The sequence below is a fragment of the Telopea speciosissima genome, chromosome 5 (assembly GCF_018873765.1).
Source record: "Telopea speciosissima isolate NSW1024214 ecotype Mountain lineage chromosome 5, Tspe_v1, whole genome shotgun sequence".
Classification (NCBI taxonomy): Eukaryota; Viridiplantae; Streptophyta; class Magnoliopsida; order Proteales; family Proteaceae; genus Telopea; species Telopea speciosissima.
The window spans coordinates 1,580,783-1,608,621 of NC_057920.1; the positions used below are offsets into that span (position 1 = coordinate 1,580,783).

At 40.9% G+C, this 27,839-nt stretch overlaps 1 protein-coding gene across 3 annotated transcripts; it reads right to left on the bottom strand.

Moving 5' to 3' along the window:
- Nucleotides 1-2,000: 2,000 nt before the first annotated feature.
- On the bottom strand, nucleotides 2,001-27,398 carry LOC122662473 (auxilin-like protein 1). 3 transcript variants are annotated; one of them, XM_043858108.1, is made up of 9 exons: nucleotides 26,863-27,397; nucleotides 16,916-17,091; nucleotides 13,446-16,633; nucleotides 13,272-13,347; nucleotides 13,069-13,166; nucleotides 12,915-12,980; nucleotides 12,698-12,787; nucleotides 3,638-3,814; nucleotides 2,001-2,258 (listed from the first exon to the last, which is right to left on the bottom strand). In XM_043858108.1, the coding sequence occupies exons 1-9, from the start codon at nucleotides 27,243-27,245 to the stop codon at nucleotides 2,223-2,225; spliced, it is 4,290 nt and encodes a 1,429-aa protein (XP_043714043.1). In that variant the 5' UTR covers nucleotides 27,246-27,397; the 3' UTR covers nucleotides 2,001-2,222. The 3 variants fall into 3 exon arrangements, with proteins under 3 accessions (XP_043714043.1, XP_043714042.1, XP_043714041.1); XM_043858107.1 differs by having other exon boundaries at nucleotides 13,275-13,347; nucleotides 13,446-17,091; nucleotides 26,863-27,398; XM_043858106.1 differs by having other exon boundaries at nucleotides 13,446-17,091.
- Between the last annotated feature and the right edge of the window lie 441 nt (nucleotides 27,399-27,839).

Below are 27,839 nucleotides of genomic sequence, written 5' to 3' on the forward strand. Positions count from 1 at the left end.
CGCTTTTAATGTAAAAATTAGAGTTTGGTGGATATCCACCCTTTTTCTTTATTTTTCCGTCTTTCCCTCCTCTTGGGTTTGCCACCAGGATAGTTTCTTTTTTGTTTTTGGGTAAAAACCAGGATACATGGTTTCTAATAAAAGGTTTTCTTTGTCAACGGTTGAATTATCCTGTTTTGATATGCACAATAGCACATGAGCTTCTAACAGCATCTTGAACGATTCAAGTTGGTCCTAAGGTCTCTTGTACCAATGCCATTTTGTTTTGATAGAATTGGGTTACATGCTAATAGGCCAATAAGTTGAAGCTGAAACCAGAGGTCTCCTTCAAGCCTTTTAGCGGTGGCCTAGCTAGGCTTGATTGTTGTTGATGTTGAGACAGATTCTCAGACTTTAAAGGCTTTGGTGCTGGAGCAGGACAAGTTTGGGGAACTCTGCAAAGGTCTTACTACCTTCTTGATTGATTATATTTGAATCATTGGAGTACTTTAGGATTATATTCTGCACCAAGAATTTGTGCTTGTGGACTGCAATGAATATAGCAGACCAACGGATCTGGTGGTCGAGCATCATTCGGACTTGGTAAAGGTTGTCGTTCTATTGCCATGGAACTCATTTTCTACTCTTTTGATTAGTTCTTGTCTCTTTGCTGGTAAGGTTTCCTAAATTCAGTCTGATAGTGATGTGATGTTTTTGTTCAAGCGCTTGGCTACCAAGTCCAGGAAGAAGTCTAGTCTTCGCTTCTAGATCTTATGACAATGTTATCTCTTCTTTGCTTTACCGTCCTCCTCATCGCCATTTTGGGGGGGGGGGGGGGGGATTTAATTTCATTTCTTTCCCACCTTTTGTTATCGGATTCAATGGGCACTTTCCATTCTTTGCTTATATCTAAGGGTTCCCCTAGGAATCGGTATCGGCGGCTACAGTGTCGGTCTCAGCAGATACTGATTTGGATCAGCCCATATTGATCCGGATCAGACAATTTTACTCATGTATTCTATAAGAATTTGTTTCTAATTACCTTTTTACCCTCAATTCGTTTAGTGGATTGGTTATCAGCCTTTACCGATACCGATACAAATAAGTCTATTTGACCGATCTAATACCAATTCCAAAAACCATGCTCCTCTTCATATATTCTTATCGGAAAAAAAAAATAAATGGAGGGTGAGGGCATGGATTTTCATCCTCTAAAGTGTGGTATAGTGCCCATTGCACGTTTAAAGTGCATCCGACGATGACCACTGCACTTGAGAAGGTAAAAATTCATGAACATATTCTTGGTCACTGTTGGATGCACTTTAAAGGTGCACTGGATAATGCATTGCACTTGAAAGGATAAAAATTTGTGGGGGCAGATGGAAAAGCCATATCTACACTGATATCACAAAATCATTTTCCTTTTTTGTAACATAGGACATACATCTTTAGAGGAAGACTATGCATAGAATACCACAAACCTGGAAATTAACGTGTTAGTAAGGGACTCTACGATCTACCTCTCCACTAAAATTTGGCCCTTTTTTATGTGGATCTAATATGGTAACACTGAACATCCAACCTCTCACCCTTTCCTGTTGACTCGTATCTTGATCTTACCAAGTAAATTACCAAATCGACTGTTTCATCCCAACTACATCTTGCTCATCCATTTTTGGGTACCACTCATTCAGTTCAATTTGACGCCCTGCAAAGTGCAAACTATCAAAATAAATATTTTACCCTAACTTTAGGACCTATTTGACAATCCATGTAATGAAGTAAATAAGCAATAATTCTAACTATAATTAAGCTCGGCAGGATGAGGTAACTGATGGAGTGAACTAGTTATGTCTTGGAGGATTTTGTTGTGTATGGCCATCTTAGTAGGTACTTTATTAGATGTCATGAGCCACCTGTTGGGGAAGGAGGAAAGAGTATGCAAGGGATTTATTTATTTTTTTGGGGGTGGGGGGAGGGAAGAGGGGGTGTGTGTGAATAAGTATGCAAGGATTACTACAAGCATTTCAATTGTAATGTGGTACGGTATTTTTTCACGTTCCTTAATGCATGTACAATGCCAGGTTCGGAGTTCAATTACGTTTGCAAGTGGTTGAAAGAATGCTTACAAATATTTAAGACATCTTTCCTTCCATGGAGATATATTTTGCTCGGTACAAAATTACAAACTGCACATGATTTCAGATTGTGCATGCTTCAACAGAAGACGTAAAAGGAAAAATTTATCTCTCCTCTGAGTTGAATTTGTTCCAAGCCTCCTGAGGATTTCATGAACAAATAATGGTCAGACAGAAAACATATATGAGCAATCAAAGGCATCTTTATACTTCATCATTTCATCATCATTCTACAGCTAACAATGAACATAATATATAGGAGGATCTAATATCTAATAACAGAATATAGCAGGATCTAATATCTAGTCAGAGCTTAGTATCATTCAGGATAAAAATGAAACAAAACATGGAGCCATGAGGCCTATGACTCTCAGCCTCTTCCTGGAGGGAATCATTTAGTTTAAACCATTTTAAATAAGACTTAGGAACAGCAAGACCACCTTGAAGCAGACACTCAAAGCCATATTACTCATAGCATACTCCTCCCCCACCACCCCCCCACCCCCAAAAAAAAAAAAACAAAAAGTAAGTGACAAATCTTACCTTAGACATCACCTTATATTGGCTTAGAATATCTCATGCTGACCAGGGATTGGATTGATCAAGGAAAAAGATTGACGGTCCACCCATTCAGTAAATTTAACAATCCATACAGAATCATAATTTTATAGGGCGGATCAAGAAAAAAAGACTCATTGTCAAACCTGGTCCAATAGTCCTTTTTTTATTCAAGAAGTTGATGATCCTTTAAAACACTAAATGCCCCCCCCCCCCAAAAAAAAATGAAAAAGAAATAGGAAAGTGGAAATTCATTTGGCAAATGGTATTTTGAATCATGGGCTTTCTTAAAAACATTGTATGATCAAAAGAGGAGGTGGAATCTAAGAACATGAAGAATCAATCAATGTCCTAACCTTATGGCTCACCGAGTGAATCCTCCTATCCCACATTCTACTCACCTGAGTTCTCCTGGATGCATTTGTTTCTGGCTACAATCTTCTGTAGACAGGTCAACTGAAGATTTAAAAATGTCTTACTATACTAAATGTTGTAGCTTAGGTAGAGGGCCCAATGAGGGCTCATGCATCTCATTTGACAAATTTCAAAGTGACTAGTTTTTTGGCCTTTCTTTAGTTTCTCTACATGGCTCGAAGAGGATGTTATTGTTAGCTAATACAGCCTTGCTAGCGGAAACTCTGTTCCGAACCCTATCCACACCATTTGCCAAAATAAGAAGCATTAAGCATGCCACCCAAACCTAGGGAACAGAAAAATAAATTACGGGGGAGGGAAGTTTGCCTTTCTAATGTTGATATTTTCTAATTTAGACCTCTTTAAGGCCTTGGGATATGCTGTAAGTAAAAAGTTTTAACACCATTTAGAAAAGAGAGAAGTTGGCTCAAATTCTTGATATATCAAAGCCAATTAGGATGCTCGGGCATTATGACATCCTCACGAATTTAATGCCAAATAGATCATTTACTAGTGGTGGTGAAAGAAAAAAAAAGCCAGGAACATACCTTCAGAAGATCGAAAACTTTCTCACATATGTACTTCTGTTGAATGCTTGCACCCCTTTGCTGCAGCTTATCGGGATGAACACAAAGGGTGGCTTTTCTATATGCTTTCTTTACAGCAACAGCTGTTATAACTTCTGTTAAGGGAATTGGCTGCCAACCACTATCAGGCCCAAGGATCTGCCCAAGAAAAATAAAACCTAGTCATAACATCCACTGGTGGTGGTCCTTGAGTAACAATATTATCATCACTAAATGTAGGAAAATTTTAACACAAAGAACAACTAAAGATGCAGAAGACAAAGATGTAACAGCTACATATTTCCAGTCTCGTCCCAAAATAAGAAAAGAAGTGATGTATATTTCCAGTAAAAGAAGAAATATCATGATTAGGACATAAAAAGCTAATAGGAGTTACTTGACCTTGACAGTGTTAGAATCATAGGTTGTCAAGGCAACTAGGCGACCCAAAGCGTTGAAGAGGTGCCTAGGTGCCCTAGGCATTCAGTATAAGGCTATATGTAATATAGCAATAATAATTTTATATAATTATGCTTGTACGCAACATAAAAGTTATATCAACGCCATATGATATAATTATGCTAGTAATAACCTAATATGAGCAAGACATAATAAACAAAGTATAAGACCTAATATTAGCATATTCATTAAAAAAAAAAAGCAATAAATACAAATCAACGTAAACACGTAAAATGTCAACAAGGCGTGCTGTCACCTTGGACCCAAGAAAGAGCCTGGATGCCTAGGCAGCGCCTTGGTGACGCCTTGACAAGCATGGTCAGAATGATAATCAAGAGAATCACAACATTTTGCAGGCACATATATTTCATATTTAAAAACTATAAATATCTATGCTTTGTATGCATTATTGGAATGCATAATCAACCTAGAATGCATACCAAACGCAGCCTTAATATGAACGTGGAAGCTTTTTAATCTTTCACCCTTACTCATTATTAATTTTTTCCTTTCTAAAAAATATGATGCCAAAGTATATTCCAGTTGATGAAATCAACAACAACTTGTAAGACAATTCCTCGTGCTTTTTGGATGTCAAGTGTGGAATGGGAGATGCAGTTCATGGTCAATAAAAGAGTTGTAAAACCCACGAGATTATGACAAATGTACCCAAAGTTGTAAGAGGTTAACTTTAGGTTCATAGTTTGAAATAGTGAGTTGGTAATCTACACCTAAGGACGAATCATGAATGTGATATAAATGCAGACGAACCACCCATATACTCATGAATCAAGGCCACACAAAAAAGGTTAAGCCACAACAAGAATGTTTGCAGCCCCAAGATTGGACCAATGAATGAGCTATAAGGTAACCAATCAAAAGTTAATGATCCAGAATGCCTAGTCAAGCTGTTAGCAAACCACAAGCTTGTCTTAGACAAGCTCACACCGGGTCAAGAAGGTCAAATAAATTGATCATGACTCATGATTAGATAATGAAACTTGTCTCCAAGTAGGGATGGCAATGGGGCTGACTAACGTGGGTACGTTCCACACTTTGCCCCTAATGGTTCAGGTATGCTACTGTTAACGGCCTTGGAATGAATGCTTGAGTGATTAGAATCGATCACCCAAGCCCCTTTATTGTACAAATAGGAATAATAACACCTCAGTCCTAGTCCTACTAGGAATTCCTAATACAACTAGGAATGCCAGAATAGGACTCGGCTGAGTGTAAAACAATAAAAATAAAATAAAAGAAAAGAATCTAATCTGACTAGCACTACTCCTAACATGACTAGGACTAATCCTAATCAGCTAGGACTAGTAGCACTAATCCTAATCAAACTAGGACTGCTTACCACAATCGTGTAAGCAGCCTATTCCAACACTCCCTCTCAAGTTGGAGCAAAGATGTCGATCATGCCCAACTTGACTAGATTGGGATGGAACAATTTTCCAGACAATCCCTTGGTGAAGATATCAGCAAGTAGACCCGCAGATGTCACAAAGGGAATACAAATCAGCCTAGCTTCTAACTTCTCTTTGATGAAATGCCTATCTACCTCAACATGCTTGGTACGATCATGCTGTACTGGGTTGTGTGCTATGCTGATAGCAGCCTTGTTGTCGCAGTACAGCATCATAGGAAGACGAATAGGAACACCAAGATCTTGCAGCAAACCTTTAAGCCATAGTAACTCACAAATACCTTGTGCCATAGCTCGAAACTCAGCTTCGGCACTAGAACGAGCAACCACATTTTGCTTCTTGCTACGCCATGTGACAAGATTTCCACCTACAAAGGAGCAATACCCAGAAATAGACTTCCGATCTGCAGAACCAGCCCAATCAGCATCAGTGTATGCTTCTATCCGTAGATGACCATGCGTAGACAAAAGAATTCCATTTCCAGGAGCTGACTTCAAATAGTGCAAGATACAAAGAACAGCCTCCATATGAGAAGAGTAGGGATCATGCATAAACTGGCTCACAGTACTCACGGCGACAGCAATGTCAGGACGCGTGTGTGAAGTATAAATCAGCTTCCCTACAAGTCTTTGGTACCGGCCTTTATCAACAAGCTCACCCTCTTTCTCCTTGAGTCGAACAGTAGGGTCCATAGGAGTATCTGCAGGATGACAGCTTAGCAACCCGGTCTCAGTCAATAAGTCTAGGACATACTTCCTTTGGGAGAGAAAAATTCCTTTAGAAGATCTGGCTACTTCAATCCCAAGAAAGTATCGTAGCTTCCCTAGATCTATAATCTCAAATTCTTGTCCAAGGAAGGTCTTCAACCGTCTGATCTCATCAACGTAGACTATAAGAACAGTGAGTTTTTCACCAACCCTCTTTATAAAGAGTATGTGATCAGCAATACTCTGCTTATAGCCCACAGAAATCATGGCCTTGTGGAACCGGCCAAACCATGCTCGAGGTGACTGCTTCAGCCCATAAAGTGCACGCTTCAGTCTACATACTTTTCCTTGGTTTTTGTCACAAGAGAACCCTGGTGGAATGTCCATATACACCTCCTCATCCAGTGTTCCATTTAGGAAGGCATTTTTTACATCTAGCTGCTGCAAATCCCATCCAAGGATGACTGCACAAGATAATAACACACGAACAGTATTTAACTTTGCAACAGGAGCAAAAGTTTCCTTGTAATCAATGCCGTATGTCTGAGTGAACCCCTTGGCCACGAGTCGTGCCTTATACCTATCCACAGTGCCATCCACCTTCTGTTTCACCACAAACACCCATTTACATCCAACGGTTTTCTTCCCAGGTGGAAGAACCACAAGCTCCCATGTGTTATTTTTCTTCAAGGCATCCATTTCTTCCATCATAGCTGCCTTCCACTTTCCGTCTGATAAAGCTTCCTACCAATTGTTAGGAATACAAACAGAAGAAAGAGAGGAAACAAAGGCACAAAATGATGGGGAAAGGGAATCATAAGAAACAACATGAGATATGGGATGCTGAGTGCAAGTTCTGACACTTTTGCGAAGAGAAATAGATAAGTCAGGATCATTACCAGGTGGAGAGGCAGGTTCTGGATCTGGGTCCGGCAATTGGATGGGTACTGGAGCAACAGTTGATTGAACCTGCTTATATTTCCTTGCATAGGTCTTCACATTACTGGCATCAATCCTCCTCTGAAATTCACTAATAGTCCTCTGGATAGGAGTTTGGACCAGGGTAGATTGCTCCCCTGAATAGAAATGGTCTCCCCCTGTATAGGAACCTCTCCCCCTGACTCAAGGGGAGTACTAGGGGCAGGCCGAACTGGTTCAAACTCATGATAAACAGACTGAAGTGGAGGTGGAGAGTCAATAGTCAGCACATCTTCACTAACACTCTCCCCCTAAAGAGATGGGGACACAAAATATGGAACATTTTCATGAAAGACAACATCCATGCTGACAAAAGTCCTACAGAATGGAGGGTAGTAGCATTTGTACCCCTTTTAGGTAGCAGAGTAATCCAAGAAAATGCAGCGGAGGCTACGTGGGTCAAGTTTACCAGGGGACCTAGTATCCCTAGCATAACAAACGCAGCCAAACACCTTAGGTGGGACTATAAAGGAAAGAGAGCCAAGTAATAGCTCAATAAGGGCATTTGAAATAAGAACCCGACTGGGCAGCCTATTAATTAAATAGGCTGCAGTAAGGACAGCATCCCCCCAATAAAGGGAAGGGACATTTCGAGCAAACATAAGGGCCCTAGCCACCTCCAAGAGGTGGCGGTTTTTTCTCTCAGCCACACCATTTTGGGCTGGAGTGTCGACACAGCTGGTCTAATGGAGGATTCCATGTGCAGCAAGGTATTTGTGGAACTAACCTTCCATATACTCTTTCCCATTGTCACTCCTCAAAATTTGAAGAGTGGCATTAAACTGGGTCTTAATCATGTGATGAAAGTGTTGAAAACATAAAAAAACTTCACTTTTTGTGTGCATAAGGTATACCCAGGTGAACCTAGAATAGCAGTCAATGAAAGTGACATACCACCGATAGCCAGTCAGGGAAGCTTTCCTACTAGGCCCCCACACATCAGTATGAACAATATGAAATAAGGAAGAGGATCTTTTATTAGAAATAGGATAAGTTGAACGTGTCTGTTTAGCCAAGACACAAGGCTCACAAAAAAATTCTTCCTTATTACAGTCTTTAACTAATGCTGGAAATAAATTTGATAAAGTACCTAAAGGGGGATGGCCTAGTCTAGAGTGCCATTTATGTAAATCAGAAGAGAAAGATGCCGAAGGTAAAGCCTGAGGAGGATCGCCATCAAGCAGGTACAATCCGCCATGCACTTTACCCGATCCAATCGTCTTCCCCGAGTCCAGTTCCTGAAAAACACAGTGAGTGGGAAAAAAGGTCACTTTACAATTCAGGGATTTAGTAATACTGCTAATGGAAAGAAGGTTAGTTGTAAATTTGGGAATATGCAACACAGATGACAGTGTAAGGAAAGGAGAACAACCAATGGATCCTTTCCCTGAGATGGAGGAGAGGGAACCATCAGCAATTTTGACTTTATCCTTACCAGAGGCAGGAGAATATGTATTAAAAAGGCTAGAAGAACCTGTCATGTGATCAGTAGCACCGGAGTCTATAATCCATGGAGTGGGTACTACTGATGCACAATGGCCAGCAAAAGAAATACCTATACGGGCAAAGAAGGAACCTGAATTGGCAGCAGACGTAGTAGAGGCAGTTGATGTGTTCAACATACGACGCAAAGCCTGGAGTTCTTCCTAGGAGAAACCAATGTCAGCAGTGGAAGTTGGAGCTACACTTTCAGTATGATTGGTTTTGTTTTTAGACTTAGCACGACCACGTTTGGTCTCAAAATCAGTTGGCTTTCCATGTAATTTCCAACACTGAGCCTTAGTGTGACATGGTTTGTGACAATGCTCACACTTAACAGGCTCTTTGGTAGTAGAAGTAGCAACACTGTCAGCAGAAGCAACAGGAGTGGAACCAGTAGTCTGTAAGGCTGATCTCTCAACTTTGGGAGTAATCATCATGGCAGCCCTTCGTGTCTCCTCACTGTGAACATAAGAAAAAGTCTCCTCTAGTGTAGGGAAAGGAACCCGTCCAAGGACTTGCACCCGAATAGGGTCATAGTCATCATTGAGGCCAGCCAAAAAATCATAGACACGGAATTGGTCTACATAGGTATGGTAGGCAGTAATATCAGTAGTAGTAGTAGGCTGGAACTGAGCATAGTGATCCAATTGCTGCCATAAACACTTGAGGGCAGCATAGTATTTGGTGACAGTCATCTCCTTCTGGATAGTGGTTTGGAGTGTCTTCCTGATTTCATAAACCTGAGCACCACTACCTGAACGACCATAAGTGCCCTTGACAGCTGTCCATATCTGTGTAGCAGTGTCAAGGAGAAGATACTGACTAGAGAGGTCAGTGGTCATAGAGTTGAGAATAAAGGACATTACCATTGCATCATTGGCAGCCCATTTAGTACGAGCAGCCCCTTCTTCAGTAGGTTGTTTGGTGGCATAGTTGTCATAGCGTCGCCATGGCGTCCTGGCGTTGGAGAAGATGGCATATCGAGCTCCGACATGGCTTATGTATAAATATTGCCCGATACGGCATCCATGGCGGCGCCAATATTGCCCGATATGGCGCCATGGACGCCATACCACGATATATGGGCATATCGGTCGATATTTGTGTAAAAAACTTAGGTTTTAATATTTTTTTTTTTAAACCATTTAAAAGCTTAAATGCTTTTTCCTTGATTTGTATTGGTCACATTAACATACAAAATTAAAACCATTAAACATTAAACAGTACACTTTACTACTATACCCTAAATCCCTAATTGGAATTGGAATGTGGGAGATTTTAGAAATCACAAAGTGATTTGTCGAGACAGAGGAGAGACTTCGTGAGACAGAGACACAGAGACTGAGACTGAGACTGACGGAGTCAAGAAGACGAAGAAGTGAGAAGAAGAAGAAGAAGAACTGAAGCTGCAACTCTCGGCAAGTTCAAACCCCTCAGGCAACCTCCAGGTAAGTAATTTTTTTTTTTTTATTTATTTGGTTCTTCTTCTTCTTCTCCAATCTCCTCCGTCCTCCGGCGACTCTTCTTCTTCTTCTTCTTCGTCTTCAGTTCTTCTTCTTCTTCAGTTCTTCTTCTCACTTCTTCGTCTTCTTCAGTTCTGGCAACTCTCTCCGTCAGTTCTTCTTCTTCTTCTCACTTCTTCGTCTTCTTAACTTCTTCTTACCTTGCAGTTGCAGGCTTGCTTACAGTCGCTGGTTTTTTTTTTTTTTCATTTTTTCTTCTTCTTGCCTTGCAGTTGCAGGCTTGCACACAATCATGGACCTCTCGGTTTTGTTTCTTCTTCTTGCCTTGCAGTTGCAGGCTTGCACATAGACAGAGAAGGTGTTTTTTTTCCCTTCTTCTTGCCCTGCACACAGCCACACATATACAATTACACACACACAGAGACAAGGAAAGAATCGAGAGACAGAAGGTGGGGGCAGGGATTTATTACAGATTTACAGCAAGTAGTTCTCTCTGGTTTTTGTTTTTTTTTGTCATTCTTCTTGCCTTGCAGTTGCAGGCTTGCACAGTCACTAATCTATGTTTTCATACTTTCATATACACTAATGGATATTACACTTTCATGAATTAAACCATAGTATATTGGAGTAGTACACTTTCATGTTGATTTTGATGTTATAGGATATATATTATATCATACTAAATGACATTAAAAATAGAGAAAATAAAAAATAAAACATGGTCGACATGCTCGCCATGGCGGGCGACATGTCGATATATCGACGTGACACCCCTCCACCGACTTGGATCGCCGTGACAACTATGTTTGGTGGTGCCAGTAAGATGGCCAGTGAGTCCCCTTCCAGCCACTGTTAGGGATAATGATCTGGCCCAAATTAAATAGTTTGTACCATCAAGCTTGATGGCAGCAGCATAAGGGAGAAAATCAGACCTAGTTTGATCTCCTCCAGAAGTAGCAGTAGTCATCTCTGAGTCACCCATGATTCAGCCAGGCAGAAAAACTCGGAGCTGCCCTGTGGTAACAAAAACAAAGGCTGGAATACAGCAACCAACTGCCCTTAAACCAAAACCGAGAAGCAGGGTTTAAGAAAAAAAAAACCCTAAGAAAGGTAATCGATCTGGTTTTAGGGGTCTTCAAGTGCTGAGAAAAAAATCCGCAGATATAAGGTCTTCAAAGGCTGAGAAAAAATCTGCATTGATGGTACTGATTGTTGATGAAGTAGATGTGATAGCAGCTGTCCAATAGAAACTGCAGGAATGGATCCCAATAATCAAACCAGTGTCAAATTGATAGAGGAGACTGATCTGCAGGTGGGGAGAACTCCAAACAAAATCGCAGAGGAAGGTGCAGCAGCTATCGATCCAAAAAAGGCTTCTTAAAGCATCAAGGGATGAGGTGATTAATTAGGGCAGCATCTAAACAACAGATCACCTCATTAGATCTGCCCTAATTCAGAAGAAGAAACCAAAAAAAGTGAAGAAGATCGGATGAAAGAAAAAAAAAAAAAAAAAAACAGAGAAAAATCAGGAGAGAACCAGAAATCGAGAAAGCTGTTCTTAGATCAGATTCTGCTCTGATACCATGTTAACAGCCTTGGAATGAATGCTTGAGTGATTAGAATCGATCACCCAAACCCCTTTATTTATATTAACTTGAAGTACATCTGATCAAAGTACAAATAGGAATAATAACACCTCAGTCCTTGTCCTACTAGGAATTCCTAATACAACTAGGAATGCCAGAATAGGACTCGGCTGAGTGTAAAACAATAAAAATAAAATAAAAGAAAAGAATCTAATCTGACTAGGACTAATCCTAATCAGCTAGGACTAGTAGCACTAATCCTAATCAAACTAGGACTGCTTACCCCAATCGTGTAAGCAGCCTATTCCAACAGCTACATCACTTACCAGTAAAGAGTCAGGCTCAGGTATGGTATTGGAAAACCCAGAGCACCCACTTCACAGGTACCCACCTTGGTTTCCTTGTAAAATTAGGGAACTCCATGCATGTCTAATGACTATAGAGTAGGTTGGGAGCAGATATGAAATATTCATGGAATTGACGATACCTACCCCATTACAATCCCTATCCCAAGGAAAACATTGGCAGAATTAAATTTCTAATATGGCGTATTTGAATGGATTCATCAAATTTCAACCAGATAGAATTACAATAGAAGCAATAAACTAAAGCACATTCCAAATAAGCTAAGCAAGATACTGGCCCAATTAAGCTATGTTCAGCTGGAGGCCAATCTCGATCCCACAGCCTACCATGGATATGACTCTTCCCCATGTATTTTCAGCGGTCCAAATTTCACCTTTTAGGTCAAAATTGCCAAGGGAAGAACTTACTTTTGCCAAAAAGTTCTTTTGAATTGAAACTTGATATGAGTAGCGGAAGAGTAGGCTCTCATGTATATTGGGTGCTACCAAAGATGCCATATGCCACATACGGTAGCAGTCCACCTAATCCCTTACTATAGAAATAAAAAGAAAGAGATGTAAATGGTGCTTACATATTGTAGTGTTGAAAGTAATGCACGCAAATTCCCTTCTTTCCCACTAGACCACCTTCTGACCTCAGCATCCAAAGTTTCTGCTAGTCTCTGCAATCATAATACAAGGCAAGGCATTCAAAGAGCAACAAAAAGCTAGTTAATCATTATCAATCTTGGACAATGGAAGCTAAGCAAGAAGTAGAAAATTTTCAATTCTAAGAAGCAATATACTCACATTTCTCTCTGCTTGTTCTCTCTGTGCAAGAAGATCACGCATGTTCTTCTCTGCAAGAGCTTTTGCCTGAAATTGAAACAGGAAAAAATACAAGTTTATATTTATTTTAGATCAAAAAACTCAATCTCAATTTATTCTCCTAAAGAACACTTACCGAACGTTCAACAGTTCGCTGATGCCTCTCTAACCTAGCTTTACACCTCTGAGCTGATTCACCTTCTGTTCCTTGAAACTTAACAGAAGTATAGGAGGCTTCATGATGAAAAAGAAATATTGCTTAGAATAAATGTAATAAATGAAGGTAAACAACTGTAGGTAAACAACTGTAGAAAAAGTAGCACTTTGAGAATCACATACCACCATGAACTGAAGATTTTGTAGGTCTTAAACTACTGTCAGAGCCTGAGCTTTTAAGTTGTGTCTCTCGCAATTCCTGCCATTCACAATTTAGTTAACATGCGGGCATAGAAAATACACTTCATAGAAGAACAAAAGAGAAAATATTGTACAATTAAAACTCATTATGCTTACATAGAAAGAAGAGCTCCGCCTCATTCCACTGTCTCTAGAATTTGTCGTGGGGAATTTGTCAGCTACAGATCTTTCTACCCATCCTCTTGCCTCCAAAGCTGCTTTTTCTGCTGCACGCTCCCGAACCTCTGCGATTGCTCTTTCCACCGCAGCACGCTCTGCCCTCAGTCTAGCTTCCATAAAAGCTTTCTCAGCCAATGATTTCTCCCTAGCCTCTGTAGAGGCCTTCTCTAGTTTTTCTCGGGCCTCTGCCATTGCTCTTTGACGTGCTTCAGCAGTTGCTCTCTCCACAGCAACTCTTTCTGCCCTTTCACGGGCTTCAACAAATGCCCTTTCACGAGCTTCACGGGTTGCTCTTTCAACAGCCATTCTATCTTTTTCTCTTTCCCTTTCCCTTTCCCTCTCTTTCTCTTCTTTTATTTTTCTCAGATGCTCCGCTTCCAGTTCTCTTTCTCTTTGCAACCTTACTTCTTTTTCTCTCTCTACATTGTTACATGTTTCATGGTAATTCCTCTCTTTTCTTTCTGTATTTTGGCTCTTGCTAACCTGCTGAGCTACCTTCAACATGTTCCCCTTCTCTTCGAATAACATAACAGGATGAGTCAATCCAGTTTTCTTCTCATTTTCAACCCAGTTTTTCACCCCTTGAGCTGCTTCATTCTTCTTCTTGTAACTTTCCTGATCAAAGGCAACTTGAGACTTACCAAGGCTTTCCTGGTCACAAGCCTCTGGCAATGTTCTCTTGTTCTTTTCATTTTGCTCCAGATCAATTGCATTTTCAGGTTCTCCTAATTTATTCTCTAGTTCATCTAATGAGAGGCATTCCATGGATACTTTGATCTGTTCACACCTATCTTGTTCAGGGGCACATTGAGACACATTGGCAGGTTTAGATCTCCCACTTTCATCGTCTCCATTTCTTGCTTTGGCTATTTCCAATTCCTTCCCACTCCCTTGAGATTCACAGACATCTTTAGCTGCTTCAGTCATCCTACCACTCCCTTCATGCTCAGTTGCTTCCCGAGCCAGATTCAGTTTCCCATTGCTTTCTTCATGTTCGAGGCTTTCTTGACTTGCTTCAGAATTATTACTGTTAACAGGCTCGCGTGACCTACTAGCCGTCATAAGAATCTTGTCAACTTTGAGATCATGAGCCGCTTGATCTGCTTTTACTTTATTCTCATTTTCTTCCCCTTCATAAGCCTGTTTTTGTCTATTTTCATATTTTTCCTCCTCATTAGCCTTTCTCTCTCCCTGATTTTCTACAAGCTCAAAAACCAATTTTTGCTGCATCTCATTTGCTTCCATCTTACAGACCTCTTTTAGTCTATTTTCACTTTCTTTCTGCTGATGAACTTCTTTTAGTCTCCTCTCATTTTCTTCCCGCTCAAAGGCTTGTTTTAGTCTCTTTTCATTTTCCTCTATGTTTTGAGCCTCTTTTAGTCTCCTCTCATTTTCTTCCTGTTCAAAGGCTTGTTTTAGTCTCTTTTCATTTTCCTCACACTCATGAGCCTCTTGTATTCTCTTCTCGTTCTCTTCCTTTTCACAAGCCTCTTTCAGTCGTTTCTCATTTTCTTCACCCTCACAAACCTCTTTTTGCCTCTTGTCATCTTCTTCCTTCTCGTGAATTTCTTGTAGTCTTCTCTCATCACAAGCCTCTTTTAGTTTCTTCTCACTTTCTTCCTGCTCAGAAGAATCTTTCAATCTCTTCTCATTTTCTTCTATATTGCAAGACTCTTTTAGCTTATTCCCATTTTCTTCCTGTTCATCAGCATCTTTTAATTTTTTCTCACTTACTTCCCTCCAAGAGGCCTCTCTTTGTCTCTTCTCAGTTTCTTCCCATTCACGAGCCTCTTCTAGTTTCTTTTCATTTTCTTTCTGTTCATGAGCCTCTTCTAGCTGCTTTCCATGTCCTTCCAACGCATGAGCCACTTGTAATTTCTTCTCTTCTTCTTCATACTTGGAAATCTCTGGTGCCAATTTTAGTTTCTTCTCATTTTCTTCACTCTCACTTGTCTCTTGTGCCACCTTCAGTTTCTTCTGCTGTTTTTCCAGTTCATGTGCCTCTTTAGTTGCTTCTAATATCCTAATGTTCTCCTGTTCACAAGCCCCTTTAGATGCTTTTGATATCTTAACATTTTCTTCTCCCTCTTCAAATACTTGTTTTGCTGCTACCTTCTCACTTTCTTCATGTTTCTGGGTTATTGTTGGTGAAATTAATTTTTTCTCAATTTTGGCCTGCTCAAGGACTTCAGGAGCTGCTTTCAACTTACCTGTTTTCGCAAGTTCATAGAATTGTTTCTCTACCTTCCACTCTACTGCTTCTTTCTGAATATGAAATTCCTGGGCAGTTATAGGTTCCTTCATAACCTTCGGTTCTACAAATTCTTTACCAACATTTAGACTCTTTTCTTTCCCTTCAAAATCTGGAGCTACCTGAGCTGTACTAATATCATGTTGCCCTTCCTGCCTTCCAAACCCTTTCGTTCCAACTTTCTCTCTTTCAGATGTCTCCTGAGATTCTTCTCCACTAAATCTGAAGGCTTCATGAGTAGCTTTAATATCCTCTTTTCTGGCCCTACTACTCAAATCATCCTTCAATCCCAACTTCAACCGGCTTTGAAGGCCATCCCTTTTTCTTTCCATTGATTCTTTTGCACTTTTTATTCTCGCTTGGGCTTTCTCCATTGCTTCTTTCATAGCAGCTGCTGATGCTGCAGCAGATGAACTTGCATCTACCTCCACATCAAAGAAAGGTGGTGAATTGTCACCTGTAGCACCCTCCAGACCATACTTTTCAGAAGCTATCTTAGAATTTCCCTGTTTGATTGATAATTTTGGTGGCGGTCTCATTGGTGGAGGCACTTGAGAGGGCTGTGTCTGAAGACTTACTTCAGATACAGTTAGAAATATATTACTAGAATTAGAACCATTCCCATGAGATCTGTTTTGAAGCATGAAATCATTTCTAGAAGACCTTGTGATGGAATTGTACATGGGAGGGAGTGACATGGTTTTCTTGAAATTTTTTTCTTCCACTGTGCCTCCATTGGAATCAATATTGCCACCAACATCATTAACTCCCCGGGGTGACGTATTGACAACTTCAGTCTTTTGTGGAGGAGTGCTTCCATCAGCCACAAACATCACCCCTAGAAAAGCTTGGTGTTGGGCAGTGTGTGTTGTACCATTTGTTCCATCTTCTTCAGTTCTTTGCACAGTCTCATGATTTGAAGGTTTGAAATCACTTCCAGAAGACCTTGTGATGGAACAGTAAATGGGAGGGAGTGACATGGTTTTCTTGAAATTTTTTTCTTCCACTGTGCCTCCATTGAAATCCATATTGCCACCAACATCATTAACTCCCCGGGGTGACGTATTGACAACTTCAGTCTTTTGTGGAGGAGTACTTCCATCAACAACAAACACAGCCCCTCGAACAGTTTGATGTTGGGCAGTGTATGTTGTACCATTTGTCCCATCTTCTTCACTTCTTTGCACAGTTTCATGATTTGAAACATTGAATTGCTTCACACCATCAAATTTATGATCAGCTAATCCATCTGACATAAACCGGTTATTTTCAGAACAAGCCAAAGTATCAACACTGGAGCCTTCTGAAGGAGAACCTCTCCCATCCGGGGTCCTACACATGCAACAAAGAAAATAACACAATGACTGATCAAATAAGTCTCTCTCTAGATCAAATCACAACTATGTAGTTGTTCTTTCCTATTGATATCATAAATTTTTTGAACCATGTGGAAAGATATATTAAGACAGTAAACCAAACAGTGCATTTTTGGGTCTGTAGCAGTAGATTTTCGGCAAATGTACATAGTAGCAAGGAGTAATCTTCCATAGAGTTCCCAATAGTCCCCCAAGCAAGGAGTATATCTTTTAATTACACCCAATAACACATCTGAAACACGCTAGAATGAATTCCAAGACATTTCCTCATCTCAACATATTAAAGAGGGCAATATGAGGACTAGTCTCCACAATAAGAAGGCCAGTTAGCCAATTGCAAAAAGATGAATGCCAAAATCTACAAGCCTATAAACTTGACAAAGCATTTATTCTTTGCTTATTAAAGATGCATTTTGGCAAACGAAAAATCTATTACATACACCTGTTACACAATTAGTAAAATGTGGTTTAGACCATTGGATCCCACCAAAAAACCATAACATTAGAGTATGAAAATATTGCTTCTCATCTATTAAAACATCAGATGAAACGCTTCTCTTCTCCAATATATGCCATATTAAATCTCTAGGGACTCTGTCGTATGCTTTTTCTAGGTCAATAAAGACCAATGGAGATCCCTCTTGCCCTCTCTACATCTTTCCATGAACCTCCTAAGTAAGAAAGTAGCATCCATCGTGGGTCTTACTGGGAAGAACCCTAACTAGGAGTTCCAGTCTATTTCATTTTCCAATCTATAACCTTAAACAAACTAAAAGTTTGAAATATAGAAAATTGGTTTAAGTATTTTTTTCCAGTCCATTAAGGTTGCACTGTTCAGCATGATCCAAGCCCAAACAGAATCTGTTTATGCAATATTCTGATCAAAGGAAAAATGAATAATTAAAGGAGAAAAAGAGGAGGGAAAATCCACATGCATTAATGGGTTGGACCATCTAAAAACCCTACAGAGGAACCATTCCCATAGTTCTAAAACTCGCCGAGACCTCGATAGGAACACTCCCCTTATCGTGGTTATGTACACACACATGACCACATGACTAATGTACCCCTGTGGTACATACTTTAACACCCTCCAGTGATATCTACTTCCTATTTTGTTGAGTCTGCAAATATGAAGCAAGTATTAAACACTCAAAGGTGCTGTAGACACTATCAAGTTTCTGTTCATGTTTGAATAGCAGTCCATCAAGCCCAGTTGAGGAGGAGACCTATCGATCATACTTTTCTTCCTAGCGGCTCCCTGGTTCTGGAGATTTTCTACAGAGACTTGAAATTCCAGATCAAGTCAACCATTCCAGCCCATTTATTTCCTGGAACTGAAGTTGTTTGATTCTATGGTGGCTGGCATCATCTTAAGACACTGCTAGACATTGTGAATAACCACATTACCTTTGCTGTTTACCTACTGTCTAGGTTTTTCTCTCATTTCAATTTCTGGGAACTAGTGATACATTGTACTTTTATCAGTGTTGGACGATCCTATTGTGGACAGGGTTGATAGTTCCCTACTAGAGACCTAGCTCTACATTATTTATCTTTTAGTTAATTTTTATTTATATAATTTGCTTTATTACTTCTTGCTGACCTCAATTGCATTTTTTTATTTGCACTACTGGAATTATACTGTGCGAGGTAGTAATTAAAAGTGGATTCTCATCACTGCAGGTTCGTTTCACTGTTTTGGATGATTGCTTGCCCTAGCCAGAGGAAAAGTTCAAAAAAGTCATAAAGGATAACTACTATGGGAAGAACAAATTCAACTGCCAGCTGAACTCTGAGCACCCAAATAAGGATGCAATCCGGACTGAAGGGCTGATTCCACCTCAGGAGATAAGGGATATCATTGACAATGAAATGTGAGAGGGGAAAAGGTAAGCAACTCAAAAGATCGAAAACCAGTTTCAAAATATGATCCTGAGTTGGTGAAGTGGCTTATTGACCTTCTGTTCAAAGGATCAATCTTGGTGCAGTTCACAGGCAGGATCAACACTAACAGGTGGGTGGAAAGCCTTTGTGACCTCAGAAGAGGTCCCTTTCTGATTTTGGAGAGAAACTTTTAAAAGATAATGGATGTATGGTTGGGCTTTGTTCGAATTTTGATACTTTGATGCCAATTCGAATTTAGATTCTTATTAACCGAAACATGTAGCAATTAACCTCTTTACAGTTTTAAGTGACCAGATGATTCTGGTTTGTTCATGCTGTGAAGGTACATGGCATAATTGTTTCTGAAAATAGAGGCCCAAGTGAAATTTAAATCACAGTTATATGCTAGTTTGGTGCTAACTGAACAGGAAAACATTTTTAACTTTATGAACCAGGGTTTTAAAAGTCAGTTTTGCATAGTCTGGGTTCAGCCTGATCAATAGTAGACTAGGACGATCCGATCTGGGACAGTGCAGGATTGTGGTCCATAATATATACATATATATATAAATAAATAAATAATCTGTCTGGGTTGGCCAATCCTTGGTCTGGATTGTCTGATTCAGAGTGATCTAGATTGATATCACCCATGACCGATCTGGACTACGATTCCAAGTTCTAAATATTTTTCTGAATACAGTTCTGCTTAATGTTTGTTTTTCTTTCTGCTAATTGTAATGACATTGTTCTATGTTGAGAACCGTAGGATTGGAATATTTTCTCTTTATGTTTAGGGTTTTGTTTATTTTTCCCTCTTTACTATTTTGCCCTTGGGGTTGTAATCATTATAAATAAAGTGGACCTCTATCATTAATGACAAGTCAAATCATTCTCCTAATTCTGATTCCGAACTTGGTATCAGAGCGCAAAACCCTAGGAAGATTTTTTCTTGGTTTTTGCATCGTCTTCTCTCCACCGCCGCCTCGTCTAGCATGGTAGACGGATCTCGTACCATGCACACTTGATTCCTGTTTCTGCCGCGCCTCCTCCCAGCACTCTCAATTCCGCTGCTGCTGCTGCCTTTGTCCGCCGGCCCTCTCCCTACTGGCATCCTCTCTGCAGCCACCTCCTCTGCCCACCGCAACCTCTCCGTCGCCGCTCCGAACCCGCCGGCCCCTCTATTGCCGGTGCTGCCTCGCCACAACTAATCGTCGCCGTGCCATCCCGCCTGGCCCTCCTCTTGTCGGCGCTGCCTCGCCGCGACCTCCGGTTGCTGCGCCTTTTCCGCCTGGCCCTCCTCTTGCCGGCGTTGCCTTTGCCGCGACCTTCGTTGCAGCACCACATCCACCGATCCTTCTCTTGCCAGCGCTGCCTCTTGCCCCGACCCCGTCGTTGCACCACATCCGCTGGCCTCTTCTTTGGCCGATGTTGCTACTCGCCGTGACATCCCGTCGCCGCGCCAAATCCGTCGGACCTCCTCTAGCCGGCACTGCCATCGCCGTGATCCGTCGATCACCGCACCTCTCCGCGGTGGTGTTGCGGCCTTCTCCTTGCGCTGCTTCTGAGTTCTCTTCTCTGTGGTTCCCATGGGTGATGAGAATACCAGTACCGTTACTTCTGGGATTTCTGCAGGGCAAATTATTGGTTGATCTGGCACCATTGGGCATCACACTCTCCAACCTGGAGCTATTAACTAAATGGTCAGAACTATCTCACTTGGTCCCGAGCATGTCTTCTCACACTTCGAGGACACAACAAATCTAGCCTTCTCACAGGAGACACTCCCAAACCAGTTGATCCTATAGCTGCTACTACTTGGCTGTCCAATGATGCACTGGTAATGTCGTTCCTGGCTTCCTGCTGAATTCAATGGAATCCTCTATTAGTCCCAGCTTTGTTTTACTTAATTCGGCCAAGAAACTATGGGATGTTGTTCGCCAAACCTACTCCCACGCAGGAAACTATGCCCAAATTTATGAGATACGACGTCAAGTTCGTAATACTACTTAAAAGGAGCTCTCTTTCACGGCATACTACTCTGCCCTGACTACCCTCTGGCAACAGTTAGACTTCTACCATCCAGTTCCTATGGTGTGTCCTAATGATGTTGGCACCTTTCAAAAGGAAGGGAAATGAAGCGTGTATACGATTTTTTGACTGGTCTCAATCCTGAGTATGACCAAGTTAGGGTGCAAATTTTGGGACGTGACACGTTTCCTATTCTCCTTCAGACATATAATTTGGTTCAATCTGAGGAGCACCGTCGGACTGTTATGATGCCTACAGTAGCTACTGTACGATCTGCCCTGCTTACTTCCCGACCCTCAACTACTCCGGCACCTACGGACATCTCCAAGTCTTCCACTACTACACGAGCACCCATGATGTGTGATTATTGTGGTCACCCTCGTCACACACAGGAAACCTGTTGGAAGTTACATGGGCGCCCCAAAAATGGGCGTAATCCTAAGCCAGTCGGCAATCGTTCCTAGGCACACCTTACTGAGGCATCTGAAACTGCACCTCCCACTTCTACTGTGGCACCTTTCTCTCCTGATCAGATGGCTGCTATCCAAAAATGGGCGACACAATTAACTTCTACTTCTACCTCTTCCTCTGCATCCAATCTTGCTCAGTCAGATAATTTCCTTATTTCTTCCTTGAGTCCTTTGTGGTTAATTGACTCTGGTGCTACCAACCATATGACTAGTAATTCTGAGGTATTCCGTACCTACACCCCTAGCTCTGGGCGGGATAAGGTATGCGTTGCCGATGGGTATATGTCCTCTATTTCTGGTAAAGGTTTTGTTTCATGTTCTCCTCATCTTTCCTTTCTTCTGTTTTACATGTTCCGAAGTTATGTGCGAATTTATTATCTATTGATCGCCTTACTATTGAGTTGAATTGTTCTATTAACTTCTTTTCTACTCACTGTGTGTTTGAGGATCAGGTGACGGACGCAACGATTGGGTATGGTCGGGTCCATGATGGTCTCTACTACTTGGATTCTCCTCCATCAGCACCTCTTCCCTATTCTGCTCACACCCTTCGTTCTGATAGTGCCTTGACCAAGCTTCAACATTGGAACCGTCACTTAGGACATCCTGGTTTTCATATTTTGCATTCTTTATTTCCAGACTTGGTTAAAATTTTTGGTTTGGAATAGCTTCATTGTGATGTGTGTGAATTTGCAAAGCACACTAGAGATTCTTACCCTATTAGTGATGTTAAAAGTGCAATTCCTTTTTCTATTATTCATTTTGATGTGTGGGGTCCCTCCAGAACCGTTGATCGTAATGGATTTCGTTGGCTTGTTACATTCATTGATAATTGCACGTATCTCACCTGGGTATATCTTTTGCACAATAAATTTGATGTTATTGATTATTTCCAATCTTTTCATGCCATGCTTCGTACCCAATTTAATGCCACCGTTAGGGTTCTTCGAAGTGATAATGGAACTAAATATCTTGAGGGTGCCTTTCAACAATACCTTCTTTCCCATGGGATTCTCTCTCAAACTTCGTGTAAGAACCCCTAAACAAAATGGCATCCCTGAGAGGAAAAATTGGCATCTTTTAGATGTTACCCGGGCTTTAATGTTCACTACTAGGGTTCCTAAAACTTATTGGGGTGATGTTGTCCTTACAGTTGCTTACCTTATTAATCGGGTTCCCTCTAATGTTCTTAATTTTAAGACCCCCATTTCCTTCCTCCCAGATCCAACCATTGCTTCCTTTCTATCCCCCAAAATATTTGGGTGTGTTTGTTTTGCCCATAACTCGTCTCCCTCCAGATCCAAATTGGATCCTCGTGCTATACGGTGCATTTTTGTGGGGGTACTCGGCCTCTCAAAAGGGGTATAAATGTTATCATCCCCCTCCCTGCCGCCTCAATATTACCCTTGATGTTACTTTCCATGAATCCGAACCGTATTACACGACACCTCTTCAAGGGGAGAGTCTTGAGGAAGAAGAGTTGTCCCTACCTACAATTATTGTCAAGGTACTAAAACTCGGGTCTCGGTATCAACTCAACTCTTGGAAAAACCGAGACGAGTCGAGATCTCGCCGAGTTGATGCATTTATTTTTTGTCAACTCGAAGCCTCAACTTTGGGTCAACCCGAGATCTGGACCCGAGATCCAAGATCTCGCCGAGATATGTCGAGTTTTGTCCAATTAGGTAAGGTATTTAAGTGGTAGGTGGGTTAAAATAATGGGTCAAACCGAGATCCAACCGAGATCTGAAATCTCACCGAGATATTGCACTTTTGAGACTCGTAGGCAGTCTCGTCTCGGCTTTTCCAAAAACCGAGAAACTCGGCGAGATCTCGCGAGTTCTAGAACTATGCTTATTGTTGGTAGTTTTCCTATTCCTTTTCCTCCTGTTTCTACTCAAGGGGGAGACACCTTCTGTCCCTGTCCCAGACGAGATCACCAACACTCGGAACAAATCCAGGCTAAAGGATACCATGGCTGATCCGCAACCACTACCCATTGTGGCGTCTCCACTAGATCCACCCTCTCCATCAGGTAACATTTCTCCGACTACTCCTATTATTGATTCTGCTCCTATTGTTGCCCTTGATGACCATCCCATTGCCCATAGGAAGGGAGTTTGTTCGTGTACCCAACATCCTATTAATCATTTTGTTTCATATAATTATTTATCCCCCTCCTATCAGGCATTTGTTTCTTCTCTGTCTTTTATGTCTATTCCACAGGATTGGAAGGAAGCCATAAAAAATCCCAAGTGGAAGGCTGCCATGGTCGAAGAAATGCAAGCCATGGATAAAAATGGTACCTGAGAAGTCAATCCTCGCCCTACAGGGAAAAAGTTAGTAGGCTGCAAGTGGGTTTTCATAGTAAAGCAGAAAGTTGATGGTACTGTTGAGAGATACAAAGCACATCTGGTTGCAAAGGGTTTCACACAAACCTATGAGATTGATTATCAAGAGACTTTCGCCCCTGTAGCAAATATGAACACAGTTAGGGCATTACTATCGTATGCTGCCAACTAGGGTTGGAATCTCCAACAATTGGACGTCAAGAATGCCTTCTTGAATGGTAATCTTGAAGAAGAGGTTTATATGGATCTACCTCCAGGATTCTCATTCCCTTTTGCTACTGGTCAAGTCTGTAAGTTGAAAAAATCCTTATATGGTCTTAAATAATCTCCCAGAGCATGGTTTGGTCGATTTCTGAAAGCAATGCAAAAGTTCGGATATCGTCAAAGTCAGGCCGGTCATACTTTATTTGTGAAGAAGGATGGGACCACAATTACTGCCCTAATTGTGTATGTCGATGACATAGTGATTACAGGGAATAGCGATGATGAAATCTCCCATTGGAAGTCCTTGCTTGCAAGAGAATTTGAAACCAAGGATTTGGATCCCCTTCAATATTTCCTTGGGATTGAAGTAGCAAGATCTACTACGGGCATCTTTATTTCCCAGCGAAAGTATGTCTTAGACCTTCTCCAAGACACTGGCATGTTAGTGTGTAAACCTGCAAACTCCCCTATTGAGGTAAATCATCAGCTGTGTAGTGGTATGGGTTATCCAGTAGATAAAGAACAATACCAGAGAGTTGTGGGTCGGGGATCTATTTGTCCCATACTAGACCGGACATTGCTTATGTTGTGGAAATTTTCAATCGTTTCCTTCGTGACCCCAGGACATCTCATCTTGAAGCAGTCAATCACATATTGCGATATTTGAAATCTGCCCCTAGGAAGGGTCTCCTTTTCTCTAGTAATGGACACCTAAGGCTTGAGATATTTACTGATGCTAATTAGGCAGGTTCTGTTGATGACAAGTGATCTACTTCTGGATATTGCTCTTTTATTGGTGGCAATCTTGTCACATGGCGGAGTAAGAAACAATCAGTTGTCTCTCGCTCCAGTGCAGAAGCTGAGTTTCGTGCCATGGCTCAGGGCATCTGCGAATTGATGTAGCTTAAAGGGATTTTGGGCGATTTGGGAGTTGTTACTGAAGATCCTATACGCCTTTACTGTGATAACAAGGCAGCCATCGTATCGCCCATAATCCCGTCCAGCACAATCGCACCAAACACGTTGAGATCGATAAACACTTTATTAAAGAGAAGCTTGAAGAAGGACTGATCTGCATCCCTTTTGTTAGTTCATATAATCAGTTAGCTGATGTTTTCACCAAGGGCCTAAATTGTAAGATGTTCCATCCACTAGTCTCCAAGTTGGGCATGTTTGATATTTTCGCACCAACTTGAGGGGGAGTGTTGAGAACCGTAGGATTGGAATATTTTCTCTTTATGTTTAGGATTTTGTTTATTTTCCCTCTTTACTATTTTGCTCTTGCGGTTGTAATCATTGTAAATAAAGTGGATTTCCGTCATTAATGACAAGTCAAATTATTCTCCTAATTCTGATTCCGAACTTTCTGATATCACAGAGGTGGGCCATTATAAGAAAGCGCCAGGCCAACACGAACATGGGAATGGTTAGCAACTTAGGTTCACAACTTTCTGAGGCACAGCTGGCAGCCCGTCGAGCAGTTTCCCTAGCTCTTAATATGCCAATGATGAATGGCTTATCAACGGCATGTTCAGTTGGTACTGATGATTTTCTTCTGCATGCTCTATGTTGAGAATTATGGCATTACTATGGACTTTCTGTTGCATTGCTTTCACTGAAATTAAACTTTCTTTCAATTAATTGGTCCATACTATGTGGCCTACAATTGGTATAATCAAATTTCACATTTGCCAATTGCTTCAGCTTTGAGAAGTCTATGGTTTACAACAGGGCTAATAACATTTTCAATATAAACAAATAAATCCATTATCCAGATGGCAGAGCAGTGGGATGTTATACTTCTAAGATTGAGCATCTATCGTGCACAACAAATCTTGGTAGTTTGTGTATGAGAGAGCCTTTAATTTTTTTTTATTTTTTTTTATTTTATTTTTTTTTTGGGGGGAGGGTCCAATTGGGACTTAGCCTCCAGTTTTGTGACTGATATGCACAGAGCTTGGAACTCTCTTGCTCAGCTAACACTTCAGAGCACAGAACTCTTTGACCTCAAGTTCTCAAAATGGCACACGTAATTTCAGTCTTTTAGAAATTGTGAGGCTGCCTTCACAGAACTCTTTGACCTCAAGTTCTCAAATTGGCACAGGTAAATTCAGTCTTTTAGAAATTGTAAGGCTGCCTTCACAGAACTCTTTGACCTCAAGTTCTCAAATTGGCACAGGTAATTTCAGTCTTTTAGAAATTGTGAGGCTGCCTAGGGTCATCAACTGTATAGCAAAACAGAATCGATTGGCATTGGGATGCATTGGGTTATCCCGTGATTTGAAAAATAAAAGGTACTTCTCAAGCCCTTACGCTTCAAAAAAACTGTCAGAGAGTGTTAACAAAAGACTACTATAACTTCACAAAAGATACTTCACCAAATATTATTGTTTCATAGGCAAGGTAACATAATCTAGTTTAGGAATTGGGACAATGAGTAATACCTACGAAGTAGTATCACCCAGACCTTGGTACAGGAAAGTTAACATTGATTAGGCCTGTAGGTTAGTTTCATTGTCAAAGTGGTCAGATGGTTTGCCATTGTTCCACAAGCTTCCACTGAAACCGGTCAGAGTATCGAGGTACTAAATTATAAAGATTGTAGGTTGAAATTGAAAGTTGATAAACAACAACAACAACAACAAGAACGCCATAAACGAAGTAACAGAGAACAGAAAACAATGTCAAGCAGTGTTGCGCACGAAGATTCTTCTTGTTATTGTTATTTGGGAAAAAAGAAGAAGAAGAATCCGCAGTAACAAGTGAGAGTTGAGTGGAAATACATACCAGGCTTCCTCAGAGGAGCTCTCTCCTCCTTTAGAGTCGTCAAACAGCTGCTCGTGAGAATCGAAGAAATCAATACCATTCAAACCGTCAAAAATTTCCGAGTAATCAAACTTGAAGTCGCGGAAATCAACAGAAACATCGCCTGAGTCTGGAACGGGGAGATCTAGAACTGGAATGGAGGAACCACGTGAGGAGCGAAAGCTACCAAATATCTCAGTGTAATCTTCAATCCTAGACGAAAAGGTCTGTACTCCAAACTTTGGGGGACCACCAAAAACGTCTTCATAAACAGTTTTGGGAGTGAAGCCATTTCCAGGGGATATTTTCTTCGATATGGTAGCAGAGGCTTGGTTTCTGTGGAAAGCACGAGGATAATCCTCCATAGAAGGAGGACTAAGGAGCGTATTTTAGGGCTTCCCTGTCTTTCTCTCTTCTCCGCTCTCTTACTCTGCAGAGTCTTCGTCTGCAGAGTCAGAAAGGAGAAGAAGACAGGGAGAAAGAAAGGAAGGTGAGAGAAGGAATGAAGGAGGGTGGTAGGAAAAGAGGAGTTTGTAAATTTGTATTCTTGCAACGCTTAAATGGAAATTGAAATTATTGAAAAGCAAATGCGATCCTGCTGTACAGTACTGGGCCTACTGGTCGTACAAATTTAAATGAAATTTTCTCGGCGATTTCTTTTTTTTTTTTGTTTTTTTGGTAAATTCGGCGATATCTTTAAACTTTTGCAGACTTTTCTTTTCTTTTCTTTTCTTTTTTTTCTTTTTTTTTTTTTGTGAAAATTTTGCAGACGCTTGCACTTCAAAAGCTCTAAGACTTAAAAATTAGACATAGAAGAAGAGTATGAAGAATGACCGGTAAGACCGGTGACTATGCGTTGGGAAATATGACCCAATCAGGCCAGCCCGAAGATTCGTAATCCATGTATCTGACTTGAGATTGATCATGACCGATACCGGTCTGATACCCATCTGGATCAA

What these genes read in the sequence shown, in the direction of transcription:
- LOC122662473 (XM_043858106.1), bottom strand. Translation starts at nt 27,245, where the DNA reads ATGGAGGATTATCCTCGTGCTTTCCACAGAAACCAAGCCTCTGCTACC. An exon ending in AGCTCCTCTGAGGAAGCCTG is followed by an intron (nt 17,092 to 26,862) that starts GTATGTATTTCC and finishes TTGCATGTGTAG; the next exon opens with GACCCCGGATGGGAGAGGTT. An exon ending in GGCGGAGCTCTTCTTTCTAT is followed by an intron (nt 13,348 to 13,445) that starts GTAAGCATAATG and finishes TGTGAATGGCAG; the next exon opens with GAATTGCGAGAGACACAACT.